This window comes from Leptosomus discolor, chromosome 3 (genome assembly GCF_034619465.1).
Source record: "Leptosomus discolor isolate bLepDis1 chromosome 3, bLepDis1.hap2, whole genome shotgun sequence".
In the NCBI taxonomy this organism is placed as follows: domain Eukaryota; kingdom Metazoa; phylum Chordata; class Aves; order Leptosomiformes; family Leptosomidae; genus Leptosomus; species Leptosomus discolor.
This window is the reverse complement of record NC_141393.1, coordinates 11,893,322-11,917,012: the sequence shown is the minus strand read 5'-3', so window position 1 is coordinate 11,917,012 and position 23,691 is coordinate 11,893,322. Positions and strand designations below refer to the sequence as shown.

General features: G+C 37.3%; 1 protein-coding gene across 1 annotated transcript in view; it reads left to right on the top strand.

The window, feature by feature from the left end:
• TDRD9 (tudor domain containing 9) overlaps positions 1-23,691 on the top strand; it is an 84,819-nt gene that overhangs the window by 44,654 nt on the left and 16,474 nt on the right. Inside the window, exons 8-24 of the mRNA XM_086462969.1 lie at positions 273-376; positions 1,930-1,988; positions 6,280-6,334; positions 6,484-6,568; positions 7,249-7,306; positions 7,910-8,014; positions 10,088-10,185; positions 10,567-10,698; positions 11,373-11,535; positions 11,618-11,681; positions 12,213-12,276; positions 14,895-14,939; positions 15,961-16,014; positions 18,146-18,262; positions 19,217-19,324; positions 22,415-22,515; positions 23,268-23,441. Coding sequence (XP_086319095.1) covers positions 273-376; positions 1,930-1,988; positions 6,280-6,334; positions 6,484-6,568; positions 7,249-7,306; positions 7,910-8,014; positions 10,088-10,185; positions 10,567-10,698; positions 11,373-11,535; positions 11,618-11,681; positions 12,213-12,276; positions 14,895-14,939; positions 15,961-16,014; positions 18,146-18,262; positions 19,217-19,324; positions 22,415-22,515; positions 23,268-23,441 — 1,586 coding nt within the window. The remainder of the gene's footprint in view (positions 1-272; positions 377-1,929; positions 1,989-6,279; positions 6,335-6,483; positions 6,569-7,248; positions 7,307-7,909; positions 8,015-10,087; positions 10,186-10,566; positions 10,699-11,372; positions 11,536-11,617; positions 11,682-12,212; positions 12,277-14,894; positions 14,940-15,960; positions 16,015-18,145; positions 18,263-19,216; positions 19,325-22,414; positions 22,516-23,267; positions 23,442-23,691) is intronic.

Here is a 23,691-nt window from a genome sequence, read left to right as displayed (position 1 = left end):
TCAAAGGTCTTTTCCAACCTGAATGATTCTGTGAATTCTTTAGCATTAGAATGGTTTTACTTGAAGGAAATTACAGAAGGAATTTACTTGAAGGAATTACTTGAAGGAAAATGTCTATTTAGAAGGTAATGAATACTCCAGTTTAAGTTACTTCTTTGCACAGCTTCTGTGATGGATCAGTTTTAATCAAAAAGCACCTGACAGATTGACACACATACATGATCTACAGCTTGTTACATTGTGTAAACCTCAATGCTTTCTTCTCCATACAGCTTCCTTCTCAAAGGATTGGGGAACCAGTGATAGTAACGGAAATGTATGAAATAGCAATGTCGCTAATGCGGTCATTCGATGAGTTGGAGGCAAAGAGCAATAGGTAAGATACAGTTTGAGATCTGGATTCAGTGATTCTTTGGGGAGATGAGACACTAATTAAGGAGCAGCAGCCGCCCGTGTATTATCGCTGTTAGTGGTAACTTAATTTTCAGTGCATCTCTGCTTTTGTTTTGTGTATTTGTATGATTTCTGCTCAGGGTAGTCATACTGAGACTGCTTGTAGGCCTTACTGAATGTCCTGTGTTCTTGAAATACAATTCATGCCCTGGAGTATAAGTGACCATTCAAGCCAGCCATGTCATATGGAAACTAGATTCTTGCTGCAGACCAGAGCTGAATATTATTTATATGAAGATATTTTGTGTTGTAAATTAAAACATACATTAAGCCATGAAAAAAAGAACACAAGGCATTAATTTTCACTGGCTGTTTAATGCCTTATTGTCTTTTGAAATATTAAATATTAATTTGTGTTACTCTGTGTTTTGTAGATTGATGTTTAGTATCTGAAAATGTAGTAAAGTTGCTTCTATAACTTTGGTCTCACAATAAGTGCGTATTTAGTTTAGGAATGGTTTTTGTTCCTATATATTCTAGTCATTCATAAATGTATGCTGAAGAAATAATTCTGTTCTGTAAACTTAATTTGTTTTAAACTTAGTATTATGTAAACTTTGGAATTTTAAGAGAGTATTACTGAGGGTCACTTGAGCAGTTGCCAAGTGAACCACTGAAGTACAAGTGTTGATGGAGGTACCTAAATGCAAAAAATTTGGCACTAACTTTTTTACAATATATAGTGACTTCTGAGCTTTTTTTCTTCATGATTTGTTTTGATCTTTTTAAATTAAGGTGTTTTACTGTAGTTTAGAATAGCCAAATTAAACTACCGTTTACTAATAAGCTACCTTTTATAAGGAAACATGAAGGCATTAGCGTTTCAGCTTTCAAATACCAAAAGGGCTATTACGAACATCCATTGTTAGACATCTTTCATTATAAACTGTATTTTCCATTTGTTATGTAGTTTGAGAGTAAAGTTTCAAAATGCCTGAAAAAAAATTTACGTCAGGAATGATAACAAAAAAATGAATTCTATATTACGTTAAATGTTTTTTAGCTTCTTGACTCGTAACAGATTGATTGAAGATGTTTCCCTCTTAAGTTTGTCATAACCTGTAGTTCTTGATAATGGCTAACTTTTTTAATGCTAGGCTTTTGTTAAAGGTGTCTAGTGATATTTTTACAATACAAGAACATCACATACACTTGAAAAATTACTGAATAAGTTTGCATAGAATTCTGCAGTAGTATACTGTGTTTTCTTTTTAAGATTTTTGGTAACCTGATTTTGATTAATTTCGTTGCTAAATAAGAATGTTTCTGTTTTGACATAATTTTGAAGACAAAACTAAACCTATTGATCTAGGTCCGATGTTTATATACCATGTTTTGAATTCCGTTTCTTCAGAAAGTTTAAATAATACATGTTAGGAAAAGTGTGCAGTTGTGTTGTTCTTTCAGAATAAAATAACTTGGGGTAATAAAGTAGACTGAGGTTGTAAAAGTAATGAAACTGCATATTCTTGTTAGGGAGGAAAAAAGCTTGAGTGTTACATCAGAGTGTGGAAGCGTGCTAGTATTTTTACCAGGTGAGTTCACATCTTAATAACCTTCTTTTTCGCTATTTGTCATCTAACAAGCTTTCTTCTGGCACTTCTTCTAGGGATTTATTAAAAATATATTTATGTGGGGTTGATTGGTCTGTCTGGGTATTTTTCTTGCACACTTGTTTACATATGGCAATAATTGGATGAGTTGTGAGTCAAAAATTAAGACTTTGTTTTAAAAATGAAGTTACAGTAATAAAATTAATTCTGCAGTTAATCCACAGAAATTCAGTTGCTCAATTTTTTAGAATAGTTACTAAATATTTTATGAAGTTCCTAGGATTCTTTGAGACGTTTTCTTAGCTGCATATAGTGTAGTCTTTATTTAGATTCTTCTTGTAACAGTTAAAATTCACTTTTTTCTTTCCATGAACATGGATTAGTGTAGTAGAAATGCTCAAAAGCACGTACGATGATGTAGCAATTAATGATCAGAGAACTGGTTATATATAGTTTTAGTCTTCTTTAAAACAGTAAAGCTAAGTTATCTTACTCTCCCTCTAAAATCTGGCTTAGAGGGTCAAGAATGACAGCCAAAACAAAAGCATATACTCATTTTTGTGTAACTAGGCTGCAGATGAGGTTTCCCAAGCATCACAAACCTGTTACCCGGTGGTTTCAAGTATTCTTTTAATTCATGGATGTGAAAGTTTACTAGCTGAAAACTTTCAAAAGACTTTGTTACGTTCTAGTGGAGAGTCACCTCCGAGGCAGGAGCAGCTGTTTCCTTGGGCACAGTGAGGTCTGTCCCTACCAGGACTTTCTGACTCTGTAAATCTTTATGAATGTCATCTCCCTGCAGTGTTGAGCATAGCAGTAGACGTGCTAGCACTAGGGCTTGAAACACAGCACACCAGCACAAAAATATACTGCGCTTTCAGAGTAGCTTTCAGTGGAGGGTGCTCCCTGCCAGCTAAAAGGCAATAGAGCTGCCTTTCTTGGAGTTATCCTCTCTATAAAAATGGGCAGAAGGAATTACTTTATTGTGTCAATGTAGGACCCATTCCAGTAATGGGTCCTACATTAATAAAGTAGGGAGGCATCTCTGTTGCCTCTGGCCTCTCATATTGGTGTTTGTCTGGTAGGCTTTCAGTCTTCTTCAAGCCCTCTGAGTCTTCATTTTGGGCTGACATTACTCCTTAGATTTCCCAAATCTTTTTTATTTTTCACTTTGAGGTGTTTTTTACTGTGCTGTTATCCCTGATGGCTTGTAACTGCAACTGATAAAATTAAACTTGTTTAAATACATTTGGTAAATTCATGAAAACCTGTATAGGTAGGGCTTTCTGAATGAGCTGGTACTTACATTTGGTTTTATTGTTGTTGTTCAGAGTTTGATCTTGTCCTGTTTTATAACTGGATACTCAAGACTGATATTGAATACAGGATAAGTAAATACCTCTTGAAATTTTCTTCACAAATAGTCTATACAGAACTATTTGTGAAGGAGAAAAGGAGAGGAGAGCTCTTAGTTTATAAGAGGGTAGCTGAGATAGAGATTTGGGTAAAAATAATCTCCACATTTAGGACTCTGATTTGAGATGCCTAGATTTTTTGAGTGATTACAATTACATAGCACTTTGTACATTCAAAATAAGACTCCCATGGACATTTCAGGCTCAGTAGGCATCAGCAGCCAGAAAGAGTAGTGTCGTGCTGAGGAGTAGTTACATGATTTTTGCCCACTGTGCTTGTGGAACTCAGTGATGGGGCAGAATGCACTTCTATAGAGCAGCTGTAGCTGTCTTGAGTAGGATGCCATGCTTTCCCTTCTTGTTGTAATTGCCTGTCTTGTTCAGTGCTTAGTTGGGTTCTTTTTATGTTACCAAGTCTGATTCTTTACAGATAGGTGTATCTCAGTACTCAGATCTCCTTTGATTCTAGGGCTAGTCCGTCCCTAGGTGATACGAAGTACCATGTTAAACTGTATGGTGATTATTTTTTTAACATACATGCAGAAATCTATTCCCAGTGGGCTGCATTATGTTTGCACAACCAGTGTTAAGTCTGGCATTTTTTCATTTGTGTGCTTGACAAACCTCAGTGTTTCTTGAGCATGTACGTTGATGTATGATTGTTTAGACTTTTTGAAGAACAAATTGGAAAAAGAGGTCAGGCTGTGTTGACTGAATCATCACGGAGCTACACCTTCAAGTATATAACATGCTTCTGCCAGACTAGCTGACGGGCTAAATGAAAGCAACAGGAGGTTGTCATCCTCTTCAGGAGCTTGCCAGGAGATGAGGATGGCCTGATTTCTCTGTACTTTGCATGCGCTTGCTGATGGCAGGAATTGCATTAGCTTAAAGCTTTAGGGTTTTCTTTCAAAGGGATTCTGCTGTTACTGTCCTAAGCTTTCATCTTTTCGACTTGGGTCTGTCTCTTTGTTTTGTATTTTCTTTTGCACTTCTCTGTGTCCCACTCCCCTTGTTGTCCTGGTATGATTTGCCAAACAGATTTTGTTACTAGTTACGGTTTCATTCCAAGATTCCTGGTGGCAGCCTTTTGTTCTGTAGGCGTCCTGATCAGCTCCTGTCACTTCCAGAACTGGGCAGCAGATACTGCCTGCTGCGTCTAGTGAGTAATTACTAGACTGATTAGTAACTACTATCAATATTAGTTATGCAGAGTCTGCTTCTACCAATTGTGGATCAAGCCTCTTTTAATTGTTTTTAAACATGAGTTGGATTCAAGCCTCAATGTCTCACTCAGATATGTCTCCAGGCAGTATGGCAAGTAGGACGCGTTAGACAGTGAGATAGTCAAGCAGGTGCCTAGTGGGATCGAGTTGGTCTGGCAGGCTTTGTCCAGACAGACCATATCATGGTGTTCTTCTGTTTTCTCTCTATCTTTACTTTCATGCTGTAGTTCATGAACAGACACATGTTTTTTCTATATTATAATAGTCTTTAAAAGTGGTATTGTTATATTTCTCAGTCTGCACGTTTTTCTCTAGGGCACAGAAGGTGTTTTCCTTACATTATTGTGCTACTCATTAGTTTGTTATATGGACAGTTATTTGCATTCTCAAGGACTTTTACTTCATTTGGCCTGTGATGTAAATTAGGCTTCCTGAATGTCCTTTTTAGGTTCTAATGACATTGCTTTCCCCTGTAGTAGCCTCAGACAAAAGACATCTCTGAAACTTCTAAAATTTCCCTCTGATTGCCCCCATTTTTTTTTTTCCTTCTCTAACTCACCTGTTCTCCCCGCAACCCTGACTTCTTTTATCTCCCTTACGTATAGTCACTTCCCCTCATTTTCCAGTTTCAGTCTTTGGCTCCAGTAGTTGACTAATCTCCATGTTTTCCTGCAATTTCTTTTCCCAGTCAGCTTTCTTGTTGAATCTGTTTCTCCTTTTTTTGCCCCAGTTTCTTGCTTTCTGGCCTTTTTTCCTTGCTTACTTAATCACAATTTCCAGCCCATCACTTATCCTCCTTTCCTTTTGTTTCTGAGTTAAGTTATTATTCTCTCTTATCTTCCCTGAAAATACCTCTCTTCCTCCTCTTGCATTTGCCTTCCTTCCTTCTTAGTTCTGAAGTCAAGTAAGAGTCATCTAAAGAATGCAAGAACTTTCATGTACAGGTGCTCAAACTGCATGTAGCCTTACTGAAAATTGCAGCAATCCTGTACCGCAGTTGCAGAACAATTTCATTTTTAATATCCAACTGGGGAAGCCCAGTGTTGGACAGATTTTTGAAAATGGGGCTTTTGTCTCAATAAGAACTAATCTAGGCTTCTCAGGAAGGCTTATGCCTGTGGAGATGTTCGAGAACACAGTAAAAATCCCTTAGTTGTAAGATTTCCCCCAGATATGAAATCCATGCCTTAGAGAATGGGCACTGGAACTGCCAAAGGTAAGATGACTAAGGCAGAAATAGCAAAATTTTTTTTTTTTTTCCTTGACCCTGCTCTTGTTTTGGCTGAAATACCCAAATTTATCCTAGACCAGACATTCAGTATGTGGTGAGCATGTCAGTTGTAAGGAGCTGAAACAAGGGCTAATAATGGGCTGCTGACAGATGGCTTTTATATCTGATATTGCCACTTTAGTAAGTGTAAATTTATGCAAAATGACTCTTGAAAAATTAACTCACGGTGTTTCAGTGGCTCATTATTACATTTACTATTTAACACCTTTGCTACTTTATTATATGGTGAAAAGGAGGTAATAATGGAATTCAGTTAAGAATTTGAGTAGATGTGAGAATTGGTTTTAGAATTGTTAGTGGTCACTGAAAAGAAAACAAACTCTTGATTACTTTTTCCGTAGGTTTAAGTGAAATAAGCTACATGCACTCGTGTCTCTCAAATATGTATCGTAAAAGGTAAGTTAGATCACATTTGTTTCAGTTCAATTAAACTTGAACATGAATCCTTCAGCTGTATGAGTTCTAAGTACATAATATGATTTAGCAGAGGTGTAATTGATTATATTCTTGCATCAGTAAATATTTCACTAATATATTTTCTTTAGGTGGCAGGTGTACACGCTTCACTCACGTGTGACATTAGAGGAACAAAGTAACGTATTTTTGCCTACAGTTCCTGGCTGCAGAAAAGTAAATATTGTTGAATCATTACTTTAAGTGTGAGAAACCTTTTGCTAGAGTAATAATAGCAAATAATAATGTATATAAATTAGTACTAGCTGCGCCAACTCAAACCATTGTGTGAGGGCAAAGCAGTTCTGTTTTTTCAAGGTTTAAACTGCCTTTCTTACCAAGCTGTTGCTTTAACTGGTGTTCAGCCCTCAAGAGAAGTGCAGTAACGGGAAGTTATCCTTATATTGTTGTGTGACACTGTTTTTATCCTTCAGAATAGTTTGTGCATGTCAATTCTTGCACCTGCATGACAGTAGTGTGCTGCTGGTGATGCTACATAGCAAAGTAGTCCCCCAGTATGGGGTCTCTTGCCTGCTTTGTACCCAACATTTTGGGTAGTGTCTTGGTTTTTTATCACTGCTAATAGTGTGATGTTTTCTTATGACAAAGGCATAAGGAAGTATTTCCTTTCTTCTCTATGTTGTCATATGCTATACTACTCTGTTATGCTTTTCTGATCTTAGGACAAAAAAATACAAGTTTTCTTGTATTGCATTTTTTAATATGCAGAGCAGAAATACTATGTTGCCATTACATTTGCATTTCTTCATAGTGAATTGGATTTTTCATGTAGAAATATTAATGTGAGTAATTTTTTCTTTATGCATTTGTTGCTCGTTTTTTGCTTCAAAACTTAGATTATTCTATCTACAAACATAGCTGAGAGCTCTGTGACAATTCCTGATGTTAAGTATGGTAAGTTATCTGAATCTTCTAATTGTATGTACACTGTATTTGTAATGTTTTCCATACTTGTGCTAGCCTAAATCTGCACAATATGTCACCATTTTACTCGAAGCACTGCTGTTGGAGCTTAATTTTGCCATTTGTTGAATTCTTTCTTTCACAACAGACAACAGTTTTAAACCTGAATATATGAACAAATAGTAGAGGTGCTGAGTGGGCTGTTTGTTTTAATCTTTACTGGAAGGGGAAAAAATAATTTGAAATGCAGTAACAAGCAGAATCAGACCTTATGTCACAAGTACCTTGAGCTTTATAGTCTCATTCTGACTATATTTTGAAATAATTGCATAAGATTAAGCAAGTTCTGATACAGAATGTCTAAATGCGGAAATCTCACTTTTAATGCTTGTCATCTGCACTAACCTATATTTATGTTAAAATCTATTTGCAGTTCTGTTAGTATTCAGAGTACTCTGGGTCTGATTGTTTATAAATCTAGTGTTCTCTTTATTGGTTTTCAAATAATTGGTACTTTCCTTTTCTGATAACACATAGTTAGCCATTAAGATAAATTGTTTCATAATAATACTAGATTATTTTTCTTAATTGCAGTGATAGATTTCTGCTTAACTAGAACTTTGGTTTGTGATGAGGAAACTAATTACCAAAGTTTGAGACTTTGCTGGGCGTCTAAAATGGACTGTAATCAAAGAAAAGGTAAGGTGACAGTAGGTAATGGAAATGAATTTTAGAAGCTAACCTTCGCTGAGAATTCCATGTTGCTTTTCATTTTATTAACAGTAAAAAGTGTGGACTATTTTTACCATGAATAGTTTATACGGAAATGTAACTTCTTACCATGTCAGGATATTAAAATGTGATTAAACAACTATGCCTGAATGTTTTATTTTGTTCAAGTATTTTTTCAGAGGAATTTTAGTATTTTTCAACAAAATATATAAAATTCATGGGCCATAAAACTTAGGAGGATTCTTTGTTATTTAGTAGTCATCATTTTTTTGTCATCAGCCATTTTTAAAAAGAGGAGATAGATGCTGCTAGGTATTTATTAACTACTTGTGAGTTTCAAGAGTAAAAGAAACTTTCATGTCTATTTGTCACTCTTAAATCAGTTGAAATACCTACAGCAGTGTCTCTAGTGTAAACCAGTGTTTGTAGCACAATAAGGTTTCATACAGGCTCTTGTAAGACAGTATTCTTAAATATCAAAATTTTTCATTTCAGGCAAAACCAGTACTTAATAAATTAATAACAATGGCATCTTCAGATATAAAAATATCCTAATTTTTAAATATTATGAGAACTTCACAATTACAGCTTGTGGTACATTGACCTTGACTGGATGCCAGGTGGCCACCAAGCTGCTCTATCACTCCCCACCCTGCTCAAAGGGACAGGGGGAGAAAAATGATGATGAAAGTCTTGTGGGTCAAGATAAAGACAGGGAGATCATACACCAATTACCATCACAGGCAAAGCAGAATTGACTTGAGGAAATTAATTCAGTTTATTATCAGTCAAATCAGAGTAGGGTGATAAGAAAAAACCCCAGACCTTAAAAAACCCCCAAAAAACCAAAACACCTTCCCGCCACCCCTTCCTTCTTCCCAGGCTCAACTTCACTCTTGATTGCTCTACCTCCTCCCACTGAGCAGCACAGGGGGATGGGGAATGGGGGTTGCAGTCAGTTTATCACACATTGTCTCTGCCACTCTTTCCTCACACTATTCCCTTACTCCATCATGGAGTCTCTCCAATGGGAGACAGTCCTTCATTAACTTCTCCAGTGTGAGTCCTTCCCACAGGCAGCAGGTCTTCCCACGCTGCTCCAGCATTGGTCCTTTCCACAAGTCCTTTCCATAGGGTGGAGTCCTTCACAAACAGGCTGCTCCAGTGTGGGTCCCCCATGGGGTCACAAGTCCTGCCAGCAAACCTGCCCCAGCATGGGCTCCTCTTCATGGGGTCACAGGTCCTGACAGGAGCCTGCTCCAGCACAGGCTTTCCGTGGGGTCACAGCCTCCTTCAGGCATCCACCTGCTCTGATGTGGGGTCCTCCATGGACTGCAGGTGGGTAGTTGCTCCACCATGGACCTTGATGGGCTGCAAGGGGACAGCCTGCCTCACTATGGGCTGCAGGGAAATCTCTGCTCTGGTGCCTGGAGCACCTCCTCCTCTTCCTTATTTGCTGACCTTGGTGCCTGTGGAGTTTTTTCTCTCATATTCTCACTCTTTTCCGGCTGTTGTTGCACAGCAGGTTTTCCATCTTCTTTAATATGTTACCATAGAGGCACTACTACTGTTGCTGCTGAGCTTGGGCTTGGTCTTGGCCAGCAGTGGGTCCATGTTGGGGCTAACTGGCATTGGCTACGTTTACCTATATTAAATTTAGATTTGGCAGGACTTGCATTTTCCTGGTTTTAAGGAAGTGTATATTAGCACAGGATCTGTCATGTCTTTAACTGAGAAAGTTGGATGCTGATTTGAGGCAGTTATGTGAAAGAGATATTTGAGTGAAATACTTAAGTAACTCATTTTGTTAGTTACTGCTGCTATGAAAGCAAAATTATTTCATCCAGTCTTTATGTAGGAAAGGATAGAGAGAATGTCTCCACTGGGCCTGTCTGCTGCCACATAGCAGAATACCAGTCAGCCTGCAGCGTCAGCTGTCATGTGCTGCTCAGCTGCCCAGAAAGCTTGTAGATGGATGGGTTTTGAACAGCCTGAAACTTGGGCAGTTTACAAATTGGTGATTTGTTCTTTTATGTGAAGGTCGTGCTGGACGTGTTTCCAAAGGGTATTGTTACAGGCTTGTACACAAGGACTTCTGGACAGTCTTTATTCCAGAGAAGTCAGTACCTGAGATGCTGGTAAGACTTTTGGGGAACATTAAGAATTTTTTTAATGCATATGGTCATAGCAGAAACAATAAAAAGTAGTTTTGCTTTACTTTTTCTGAAGACAGTGTACCATTTGAATAGTTACTAATAACTGTAACGCTGAATAGAATTCAAGTTGATAAATAATTGACAAAGACCATTACACATAGTTTTATTCATAGGAGACACATTACAGCAGTAAAATGGATGTGGATTAAAAGTAAGCAATCTGTTCAAAAGAAAAATATCTTTAGTTACACAAAATGAATTTCAGGTTTTACTAAATTGTAAACTTTAACTTTTTTTTCATATAAAACACTTTGTCACATTTCCCATGGGGGAAAAATAACAATAACATTGTCTTCCCTTCAGCGTTGTCCGTTGGCATCTACAGTCTTAAAAATAAAGCAGCTTGATATGGGGCGACCAAAAGACTTGCTGGCAACAGCTCTTTCTCCACCCAGTTTAGGTGACATTGAGCGTACCATACTTCAGCTGAAAGAGGTAGTCATTCCTTAAAATCAAGATAATAAAAATGTACTGTAGGAGTGTTTTTCTTGGTATTTAAGGTAGTAGTAGCGTTAATTGGAACCTGAAATAGGAGCTAGAGAATCTTTTCTCATGTTTGACTGTTGTTTGATTACCACCTTCTTCAGCATAATTTTGCAGTTACTTCATTAAAACAGGATTATAATTTCAGCAGGGACTAATGATACTGTTTGGGAACTAGCTTCTGTGGTGAAAAAAATAGAAAAAAAAAAGTAAGAGAACTTGAACTCTGTAAGTGAAATTGTTTATTCATAAATAGCAAAATCACACTCTTATACCTTATGATGTATAGGAGGCAGCCTGAAGATCTACTACTGACCTGTACAGGAAGTTTGCTTTTCAATTATAAAGTTGATACAGGGTAGAACCTTCATTACATTAAACCTTTTTCTTTTCCAAAGTGTGTGAGAAATGATATTTGTGTAATTTGTAGCTTGCTTTTATATACAATATATGTAGTAGAAGCTTTGATTTCAAAATACTAGGCTTTTAAAATTAAGAACTTCAACTTAATTACAGTTTTGATGTTACTTTGAGACAATTGATTGCTTCTTAGCTTGTTTTCTTACAAACTGGTCTTAGATTTACTTTGTCAACTTTTACAAGTGAACACATTTTAATTTCTCTAGCTAGGAGCACTTACAACTTGTGCGCAAAAAGAAGAAAATCCACATGATGGTGAGCTGACTTTCTTAGGAAGGGTATTGGCACAGTTGCCAGTGGATCTGCATCTTGGAAAACTGATAGTCCTTGGGCATGTCTTCGGGTGCTTAGAAGAATGCCTTATTATAGGTAACTGAAAGAAGAACATGTGAGAACATTTATTTAAAACAAGTTATTTGCGGGTTTTCATTTTGGTTTGTTTTTATTGTAGCTGCAGCACTTTCTCTGCGGAATATTTTTGTAGTACCTTTCAAACAGCATATCGGTGGATACAGGTATTTTTCTGTGTGTTTTACAGCTTCCTGACTACATTTGAGGGCAGAGGGCTAAGTTGACCACTAAATATGATTTTCCATATTATGAATGTAATTTTCTGTCAAAATGCCGAGCAGTGCAAAGAGAAGCTTTTCCAGGGCAGCTGAGATATTGAAATCTATTTCTGTGTGAACTAATTGGTATCACAGAGATAACTCATCCTTTTCTGAATAAGAGACCTGTACTCTTCAGCAAAGCTTCAGCTTTCAAAGCTCCACAGCTTTGCCTTTGTGATGTGAAATAGACGCTGTGTGTAGCATCTATTAAAATGGTGGGTTTTTTTAAATAGTAAGGATTATTTTTTTTTGTTATGCTGCCCACAGTTTACCTTCAGCAAGGAGATGTGAATAAGAACAAATAATTATTATAAATGTATTGACCTTGTTTATTAAGATCCTGGGAGGTGTTAATAGTGTAGCATTCTGAGCTGTAGAATACATTCAATATTTGAGAAGAATATTGTTGATAATTCTTTTTGTTTGTATTGCCAGCAACAAACTGTATTTTGCTAGGAATAGTAAGAGTGACTGTATTGCAATTGTGAATGCATTTAAGGTAAGTCTTTTTTCTAGCTTATCTTCCAGTGAAATCTGACAGACCAAGATGGAGCTTCTCACCTTTGTAGGATCAGTGCATTTGTGCTCTGAAGTTGTTAAAAACTTCAAATTACTCCTGGCTACTTAGTGATACTTTTTGAAGGCTGTGTCCTGCTGTATAACGCTACTAGTCTAATTGTCTCTATTGTAGTAGAAATAAAATGCCAGAGATGCGGTGATGTTGGTAGTTCTTTTTTAACCGAGGGTAATTTGGACTGGTAGATTCTAGTACAGAATGAGTTTGATGTGCTTTCTCCAGACTTCATAGCTTTGACTTTGTAATATTTATTCTGTCCAAATGGGATTTTTCTGCACACTTGGCTTTTCGGTAGCGCGGCACCATGGACAGTGGTGTCGATCCATGCAGTTACAAGCAGAGCTGCTGATACAGCACAGAAAAGCTGCCTGCCAGAGGAACTTACTGCTGAAAATCCAGTGGTTTACATTATGGATAGTCTGACATGTTCTGCAATCTTCTGGAGACTCCACAATCTTCAGCTGCAGATTTAATTTATTCCATTTTGTGTATGTTGCGTTTTTTTCAGTTTGGTGAAAGCTGACTTGTTTTTCTGTACTCTGGCATCAGAATTTTGTGAAATGCACATGGGCACTTACGCTGTGCTTACCTTACCCACTGATCCTGAGGCTGAAGCGTCATCTTTTCTGAATTTCCCTTATGTTGTATACTATATTTCCCTCATGTCCTGTTAATCTGAAGGTGATATTTCTATAACGCAATGTGTTGCCCTTGAGAATAAACACACACATTCAGACAGAGCTTCCTGTGCAGTATCTCTGTGTGTGAGTGATGTGAAGCTTTATGTTTTGAATGGCTGAGTATCTGAAAAGAACAGGGAAGGAAATTGTTTTTGAACTCCCTGGTTCGGATTAGATTTCTTCCAGGGTAGGCTGAAGTTCTGTGAATCATTAGCATGTCTTGTTTAAGTCCTTGCTTATGAGAAGGTTTCAGTGAATTAGAAAAGGTCAAAAGCTTTGGTAGTAGAAAGAGGAGAATCCAGGGGAGTAAAGGCTAATCAACCGTGTTTAAGTGACGCAATTTTAAAAAGAGAGTTTTTTAAAAGAAAAAATGTGGAGTTTGTTTTTCTGACATATTGTAAGACCTGGGTATGGAAGTCAATGGTGGATGTCAAAAGTGTTATTTAAAATCAGTACATCAGATAACCTTAATCAAGATAGGGAAATGCAGTCTGGCTACTCAACTATGCTAATAGTCAGTGTCCACAGTAAGCTGGAAAACTGTATTATGAGGTGGCTTGCTTTCAAACTAGACAAAATGGATTCTGCAGACTTCTGTCATAGATTTACTGCCTAATAATGAAATTATTTTCATTAATATTCTGGGTATGTTAATTTCTCTGCCAGCCCTGTTTTCTGGGAGGCTTCTATGTCAGAACTGTAGCTGAATCAGTCACTTCACTTACTTTTGTCCCAAAGCAAGGACAAAAGAAAGGTTCTGAAAGTACTCTGCTTTATTACAGCATCAAATCAAAGCATCCAAGTTGTTCTATTTATTTATGAATGTTTGCATGTGCTTTAATACTCAGTCTGTCTCCTCTCAGAAAACTAGGTGGATAGCCTGTTGTATGTTGCTGTGCTATCAGGTGGCTATTGTACCTCCCCCACCACAGATCAGGACTTAGTCCTTTAAAGCCTTGGAACATACCATGCTCAGTCTCCTTTTGGAATGCTCCATGATCCAGAATCAATAAGCTATGTCCAGAAATTCAGTGGCTTAAATGCTGTGTTTCCAATTTAGTTGCAGGAGCTGATGGCAAGTTTGAGGCAGTATATGTAATTACTGTTCATCCAATAGTGCTTAACCTCCTTTTCAGTCTGTAGATGAAGCATTGCACACCATCATCTCTAAGCTGAATAGGCAGAATCGTTATCTTCCTACAGCAATTCTTGTTCTTTAGCATGTCGTGGTACAACACTTAGAACCCTGCCATGCTTTCAGCCTTCCGGTAATGCATTCTTAGAATTACATTTTGCAGCCTCACTGCTTTGTGTGCTCGCGTATGAGCAGAGGAAGACCCAGAGCTTGCCAACCCTCAACAAAATAGAGTAAGACTGTTCATAAGAGTGAGCAGTATTTATATCTACTTAGGAATCAACCAGACAAGCATCGTATTAGACTGGAATCATTAAATAATTAAGGCTGGCAAGGACCTCAGGAGGTCTTGTAGTCCAGTCTCCTACTCAGAGCAGGTTCAGCCATGAGGTCCGTCAAGGTTACTCAGGGTTTTATAGACAAGATCCTCAAAAACCTGATCTAAGTAGGCCCTGCTGTGTGGGGTGCTGGAACAATTGATCTGAAGAAGTCTCCTCCAACCTAAATTACTGTGATTCAGATTTCCTTATACTCTTTTCTGCTTAAGTATTTGTAGCCTGTGTTAGCCCAAGGGCATCTCTAGTTTTTAAATTGGTTTTAAAAAAATTATCTTCAGTATTGGTATGGAAAAAACTTCATAGTTTTAAATGTCATGGTAATATTTGTAATAGATATTACCAAAGCACTACAGTGTGTGCCTGCATACTACACCACTTCTTTCTTAGGCATGGCAGGCCTGCAGACAAAGAGGGGAGCTGAAACATCCCAAGGTCAGTTAAACTTTATTTCTTCTTTTCTATTGGTGACTTGACAATGCTGGAGAATTCTATGTTCTTAGTAAGGAATTTTTGCTAGCAGTCCTTCTTTATAATAGTTATGATTTTTTGTAAGTCAATAGAAGCATAGGCTTTGAGAGAGCACGAGTCTTTGAATCCAGTGCCAAATATTTGAAGGCAATCCCTTATGTAGTGCCTTTCACAGATGGACAACCAGTAGACAGAAGGTTTGAAATCTAAACTACCAAGGGAAATTAGGCTGTAGTTGAAATAAATATTTTTTAATATGCATGTGTCTCTCTTTTTTTAAAAGAAACACACAAATCTTGCCTGCCGCCCCCCCCCCCCCAAAAAAAAACCACAACCACCACCAAACAAACAAACAAACAAAAACCACAAAAAAACAAACCACCCAAAACACCGAAACCTGAAAGATGGGAATATCTTTATGTGCATCAGTCACAAAAAAACAGTAGTATGCACACAATAACTGCCTCCGGTCTTTCTTTTGTGTGTTTAAGTTAAAACCTTTTTTATTTCTGCTTCTTTCAGAGCATAATATGCTTTATGCACACCAGTGGGTAACATACACTGAGGCATAATTAGTAGCCAAGATGGCCAGAATCTGTCTGATACTTAGGCAGCCAGATAAAGTTCTGTTTTATTGGGAGAAGTGTCCACCTTAAAGTAGGTTCTGTAGTAGCAACACAAAGAAATTGGGACTTGTGGGTTTATATGAAAAATTTAGATGACCCACAGCTGCACTGGTGGTAACCAAAGTATAGTTCATTAGACAAATATATAATTGTCTTCTATTTTCATACATGTCATAATACGCGATTGATATGGATGCAGAAGAAAGCCATGAAACAAGATCAAATGTCTACCTCTCTACCTCGCTATGTATAAGTATTATTTGTGTCTGTACAGAAGAACATGAGAGAAGGCTTACTAGCAGTAGAAGAAACAAGTTTCTAACAATTTTTGCTTTTACATTTTTCACTTTCTTTTCCAGGAAGAGCTTGAGTGGGGTCGATCAAATTGTATTCATATCAAGAAAGTCAGAGAGGTAAGATGAAATAGATAATAGTTTTTATAAGCAGAAGGACTTAACTTTCCTTATTTTATTTCCATTTCTACAAATGTTAAGGTCTTGGATAAGCCTACTGTATTATTGTGTATCTATCCATATATATATAGATGTATATTTTTCTTTAAATGAACTGTGAATTTTTAGGTTTTGTTTCTTTGGGGAAGGAGGGATGGTACTACGTAAAGTTGTTGGAGAATATCGGGACTCCAAATACAATTTAAGACAAATCAGACAGAAGCTTTATTACCTCTGGTCCTAGTGAGCAAACATTCAGGCAGCATTTCCTCCTCTCTTCCTCTCTTTTCTCTTAAGTGTTTGCGGAGACCCTGTTTATATACCATTTCAAAGAAAGGAAGGAGGTAAAGGAAATAATTGTAATGTTTACAAAGGCAGATGAGCATTCTTGTGAAGAATGGAGTGCAGATAATCACTTATGTTGGGTAAGGCTAAGTACCCATGCCTGGGAGGGATGGACTCTTTAAGTAGCTTGTTGACTGCCACAGTTGACCCTGTGGAGAGATGGCTCTTGGTAGAGCCTGTAGGAGAGGTACAGCCAGTATTACCTTAGCTCAGAAGTGGGGGTTGGAAACGGTCAAGCTGGCAGCTTTTAGATGAAGGGAGTTTTCCTTTATCCTGTTAGGATAAACAAAGAGGCGTTAAATTATTAACTGTTTAATGTATTTTTAACATTTTTTAAGATACCTCTAGTATTGTTTGCTCATTCTGTAGGTCCTCATATACACTGGTGGTTGTGTGACTGCTGTCTATTGTTACATAACTTTTGTTCTTACAGTTAGGATAATTTTAAGCAAATACAGTTACATAATGAGGACTGGACTTGAAAATTTGTTGCTCACATTACTGCAGCAATTAATGAGAACTCTGCATCACAAAGGGCTTCAAGCTTATTGTGGTATGTTGAGAGGGGAGGCAAATAAATCTCCTGAATAACTGTGATTGGCAGAGCATGGCCTTGCCCATTATTCCAGCAGGTCATACCTTGGCATGAGCAATGTAGGGCCTGTAAAGCACAGGAGAGGGGAAAAAGCTTAATAGTAAGCAACCATCTGGATAAGAGATGGAATAATAGTTTTTTAGCTTATATATCTGATAGCAAGGAAGAAAGAGGAGAACAAAGCAAATTGTGTAAAACGGGAGAGCTGAAGGATCAGTGTTATATGATAGCCTCCTGAGTAGCTGGTGTTCTCTTGGCCCAGTTTCAGATAGTGCAAGAGGGGGTTGTGCATGACATAATAGTTAGAGAGTTCCGAATGGCCACCTACACTAACCCCTGTTAAAAAGATCTGGGTTTTTTTATTTACCACACTTTCAGATACTAATTTTATCATTCCTTGCATGCAAGTGGATTTGCAGAACTGAGGCAGCCACACAGCTTGATTTCTGTTTATGGTAGTTGTCCTGTGAGGAAAATAACAGGAGTTTAGTATCCTAAAATTGCCAGCAGGAGAAAGGAAAACATAGATGTGAAGCAGTTGAGCGGGCTGTACTTTCCTATGTTTGGTCTAAAACCAGTTGAGACAATGAAGACGTTCACTGTATGGTTGGAGGACCAGTGGCTGCCTATGGGAGCTTCTTGTATATGCTTAGGGTTGGAAGCATAACAGAGCGTCTTCTGCTTTAGGGCACAAGTTTCATCTCGCTTAAAGTCATCACAGTTGTCTGCTGAACTGAGGGGGCAGCATGTGTGGTCAATGCTACAGTTCGGTGCACAAGTGCAGGTTGTTAACATGTTTTTTAGCTTTTAAGAAACAAACCCAAAACAGTTTAAATGAAGAATCAGTCTATCATCTTGTAAAAGGTTATTTCAGTTCTTTGTCTAATTCTGTTCTATATCATATACGCATAATATGCTTTGTGACCACAAAATTCTACTTTATAAAGAGAAGTCAGAAAACTGCTTGAGTCAAAGTACTGAAATTATTTTCCAAAGTAGAGATGCTAAGCAGTGTATTAGGTGAAATGCATAGTAGTCACCTAAAAAGGAAAAGGAGTTTGCGCACTTATTTAGACTTTTACTAGCAGATTTTATTTTAATTTGTGGACAATTTTGATCTGTTTAATATGTAACTTAGAGTTCAAATTTCAGGTGTCAGAGTTATTTCACAACTTGAAAAAGCGAGTCAGAGAATTTAACATGTGTGTTAATGCTGAGCCATCTGCTACAGATCAGGAAGGTCTATACAAACAACGTTTCATTTTGCAGGTAATGCTTTATTGACTCTTCAGGGGAGAGTCATTATTTACAAAATTTATGACTGGGTTTTTATATACTAGTACTGATGAGCTAGTGTTACACCTGTGTTTCAAAATTCACTGTAGATTTTGAGATTGCAGGTGAAAAAAAAAATAATTATTTTTGACCACTTACAAGGAAACCTGTTACTTTTAATGGTTCAGAATTCACACTCTGGCTGTCCCTACACTTCTGGTAGGTCATCAGAATAAAACCAAGTCATGCTGAGATGAACTAAACTGTGTATCTAGACTAATGTTTGTTAAAGTCATAAAAATACTCTGAAGGATGGTTAGTGTTGGCAGGCTAAGAACTAACAGTTTTGAAAATGGTGTTTTCACTTGTTTTGAGTGCTCTATTCAGACCACAACTGGCTTGTTTAGTTGGGGTGGGGGTGTGGCATTAGGTGTCTTTGAGGTGTTGTAAATTTGTCAAATTTCCAATTAAATTTCTTGTCTTATTTGAACTGATTAGTAGTGATTTTATTTTCACAGACCTGTGTATTGTTTCAGTGGCTATTGATTTAACTGTGTAAGCAGTGAACTTTCAGAGCTGAATTGTTAAATACTGTAAGATGTAACATGAAAACTGAACAATTTTCATGTCGCTATTTTATGTGAGTTTATGTAAAATTAAGGCTCTTCTTGAAAACGGGGCTAACAATTACAGTTTTCACAGAGCAAGTCTGTATACAAAAATAGTAAAATGCTGTAAAATTGTTCCGGACGTTGAACTCTTTTCATGAAAGTATGCTTTTAAGGATTTGCGTGAGTTAGTTTAATCTGCAATTACAGTAATTCCTGGTAAGACACAGGAAAAAAATCTTCCTATAAAGATCTGTTGGTATCTCTTTATGTTGCTATGTATCTCTTTTCAAGAAAGTGAATCTAATCTGTGTTTTACAAAATATTTTCTTGATTTCAGGTTGTAATAGCTGGTGCTTTCTATCCAAACTACTTTAGATTTGGAAAATGTGATGAAGAAGTTGCTGTGAGACAGCTTGCTGGCAAAGATCCAAAAACCACTGTAATGGTATGTTAAGAAGGCAAATGACTTAATAAAGAATCAAGTAATAAATATGTAGTGTTTGGGTGGTATTTTCACGCTTTGTTCTGTCTTGGGCAAGGACAGAAATAATTACCTACTCTGATCCTCACTGGTTAAGTTGTCTTCTCTCCCACCTCTCTTTCCGTATAATAAACATTGTGTGGGTGGGCAATTTTAGAAGAATTCCTGCTGAGGACTGCCTCTATGCATTTGATTGCTAGTCTTGCACAGGCAAACAACTTCCATAAAACTAACAGAAGATCTGAAAAATAGAACAGGACTATCAAGGCTAATTATTTATGAAATGTGTTGTTGCAACTTTAATGTTATTTTTTTGTAATCTCCTACTTGATAGGGCATAGCAAACATATTTGTTGCTTTAAGGTTACTCAGATATTGAACTCTACTTTCTTTTTATCTTCTTTTAGAAATATTTTTTTTTATCTGATTGAATAAGTGGAAGTTTGAGATGGCTGTGTTGAATTTGCAAAATGGTACACAATCCAAACTAGGAAAATGTTTGGAGTATCTGACCTAGGTATAACACGGTAAAAATAACCATGACCTATGCTTAAAGAAAAGAAACCTAAAAATGATGACACTCAAAGAATAGACTTGTATTGGCACAAGAGAAAATAGTTAGAAGAAAAGGCAGGAGAAGAACTCATAAATAAGCTTACTGACAACGAATTTCGTGGTTTACTGCTTACCCAAGAGGAGAGGCTAGTTCTATACTGAAGGAGATGCTGGCATGGCAATATGTATGCACAAACACATTTATATAAGTTTTTAACATATTGTTTAAGGATATCAAAGCAAAATAGCGGACTAGACTCAATCTGGTGGAATAAAGACAAGATTAGTTTTGCCAGAGCAACACTGATTAAGATTAAACTGTTAGCTTTAATGACTGTTTACTTTTAATGTATGTAACTCTTGATCTACTCATATCAACTGCTTGCTATCTTGAAGGAATAAGTAGCTGCTATGTCTTTATCAGTGTAAACGATCTTCTTGGGCAGAAGTGCTGCAAGTTCCTCAAGCTCTCAATTTGAGAGACTCTCTTTATAGCTGTATGGTGCTCCTAACACTGTGTGTGCCACAGATATAAAAGGCAATTATTCCTCCCACTCTCTGGTCTCGCTAAATCATCTTGCCCTGAGGCAGCTTCTGCAGTCTGACCTAGACCGCGTTTTTGACCAGCAGCTGATCGTGGTACTGTAACTTCAAGGCATATGAAGAATTTCTAAAAATAATCTGTTCTTTCCTGTCTATGATAGTAACAACCAAAGAGAAGAGTAGACAGTTGTATAGCCCCTGAAAAATAGTTCAAAGTCCAGATGTTCCAACTTGCTAGTTAGGAGTTACGTGATTCTGTGTTAAAGCAAGATCTCCGAAGACAGGTAGAGAAATGGATATCTGACTACAGTAGCATGTTAATAGTCATGAAACTACAACCTTATACTGATGGAAATTAGTGCTGCTGGAGCGTTGCTTTGCTTCTGACTACACATGCCCTTTTCTTATGTTGGATCTCATCTGCCTCCTGAGTGAGCAGGTGTTAAAGTAGGAGAAGGCTATTGTGTTGCTTTGTAGTTAGTTTTCAAGCTAGTTTAGCTCACGGAATTTGTGAAATGTGTGACTATCTCTTGTTGCCTTAATCATACATGTTGAAGTCATAATCCCCGTTATACTTAACTGTACACCATCTATAGAATCCACTCTACTTAACATTATGCAACCCAATATATTTAACTAGAATGTTGTTATTGGTAGAATGGCTTTGAAAAGGTGTTACAAATCCAGTGACTTCATCAATTTGTAGTGAGTTTAGGATTAAAATCCGAGAAGAATAACAAAGTCATTTAATAATTCAATTTGGAAGAGACCTCATGAAGTCATCTAGTCCGGTGACATGGTCAAAGCAGGGTTAACAGTGAATTCAGACTATGTTGCTTAGGCCTTCATCCACATGGGTTTGGAAGAAGCTGAGGATGGAGATTCTACAACTTCCCATGGTATCCCACCTACCAGTTCCCTGAATAAACCAAACTGTGCTGTCCTAGACTTCAGGATGTGTATTCTGCTACTTGTCTTCCTCATTCTCCTCAGGATCTTGAGATCCTGGTTGCTCTGGCCCAGGCTGCTGTTGATTATCACTTCTGTAACAAGTCGTACCTTGTTCACTAATAGAAGATCCAGAAGAGCGCTGTTTGGATCATGACCTGTGTTAAGAAGTTGCTTTCAACACCCTTCAGAAATCTAAGAGCCTGTGTCTAAGAGCAGGTTATCAGGGAACTTACAGTCTGCATCTAAGATGTGATCTGGAGACCTCTGCAAGTTGCCTAAAGATTATCTGCTTTGTCCTGAGTGATGCTCTGTTACAAATTCCCACCTCAGTGTTACCCTTACTGACCTCTTCTCTTATCCTGACCCACAAGAGCTGGCTTGTCTCATTGTCTGCTCCATGTTAAGAGCACCTGAGATTTGAGCTACACCACTCAGGGAAGACCAGGAGGTTGCTTTTTGTCTGTCATGCCTAAGAAGAGTATCCATCCATCCATAAGTGCTCTTCAGTTGTGCAGGCTGTCCCACCCATACTTCAGTAATTCAGTCTGTGGTAGTTCTGCCAGGACATGCAGAGCTGTCGTTCCTCCTATTTCCCAGGCTACACACACTGCCTAGGATGTAGTTCCCGGTGGTGGACAGGGAAGCACAGCAATTCATTCCTTTTCTGTTACAAGCAAAAAGAGAGATACATGACAACTTCTAGGGAAAATTATCAAAGAAATAAAGGTAATTACAAATGAAGCTCCTTGATTTACAGTTAGAGAAAGAAAATTTATCTACTGATTTGAGTCAGTAGGGCAGCATAAGCAGCAAAATTCTAATTTTATTGTCTTCTGAGGTTTTTTAACTTAATATAGAATATAACATTTTTGGAATTTGTTGGGGGTTAGATTGTATAGCACTATTGCAGCTCAAGTGAAGGAGGAAGCTAACTATTTAGGTGAACTTAATAATGCATTAAAATAATCTAATGTGTCCAAATTTAACTTCTTTTTTTCTTAATAGCTGAAGGGTATTCCTCCCTATGGATATCTATACCATAAACAATTACAGTCACTGTTTAGGCAGTGTGGGCAGGTAAAATCTATTGCCTATGATGGATCAAAGTAAGTATAAAATACTTCAAGTATCCTGCCTTTCTCATATTCTCAGTTACGAAACTAGTAATCAGTTTCTTTCTTTGTCAGTGGTGCAATGACAAAATTAGTTTATTTCTTCTTATCTCTTTGGAATCAGTAATTTATTTTTAATGTGTTAGCTAGAGTAAGAAAGTTGTGTTTGAAGTTTGATATGTATTGGTTGGAATAACATTAGATAAACTAGCTGTTAGACACTGCTTTCTGTTTTGTCTCTTCTGTTGTCTAACAGTGGACCTTAAGTGCAACCGATCTGTCTGTATTTCTAACTTGCATACTGAATTTAGCAAATTTGTACAGTCAGATGGCTTTGCAGAAAATGCATGTGACTGGCTGTTTCAGCTAATTGACTGGCTAACTCTGAACAACTGCCCAAAGCTGAATTCATGTAGCCCTTCTTATACCTTTTCCAATCTTTTAATTATTTTCTTATTCACATATATTTTCACATTCTTTGTATTTGTATTAAATATGCTCAGTAAATTTGGTATGTGCTTGTGAGAATGTTAGAAAGTTTTCTTATAGCAGTCATGATAAAGTTTTAAGGTGCATAAGAGCAGTAAGCAAAGCCTGAGGAACCTACTTCTTCCTGTTTGTTGGCCTGCTAAGATCAAGACAGGGAGAAGAAATTATGGCTTTTGTGGGGGTTTTTTGTTGGGTTTTGATTCCTCATGAAGTATTTATTGACCAGGGTTGGGATTTGTTTGGATTTTTTTGAACAGGGCTTTTGTGGAGTTCTCCTGTAACCCAGCGGAGGGCTTTAAGATTCTTCCTGCAGTGTACCTGTCAGTCAAGATGTCACAGCTGAAAATTCCTCTTGAGTTGCATGTTCATGATCCAGAAGATATTGAAAGGCAAGTGCAAGGTCTGAGAGCTGCAAGCATGAAATCTCTCAGGTAATTGTAGTGCGTATGGAAAATTGGTTTCTTTGCAGTGAAATGTGGTTTGTTGGATTCAGTGGGAATTTCCTTTGAAGTGTCACCAAGGAAGACACATTAGGTTAAAAAAAAAAATGTGTAAACTTTGTATAACTTTTGAATGTTTTTGCAGGACTGGGAATAATGTGATTGTCTTAAATACTTCTTTATAGTTAAAGGTGTTTCACTGTTTAAGATAACTCCAAGTATATACTGTCCTTTTTTTTTT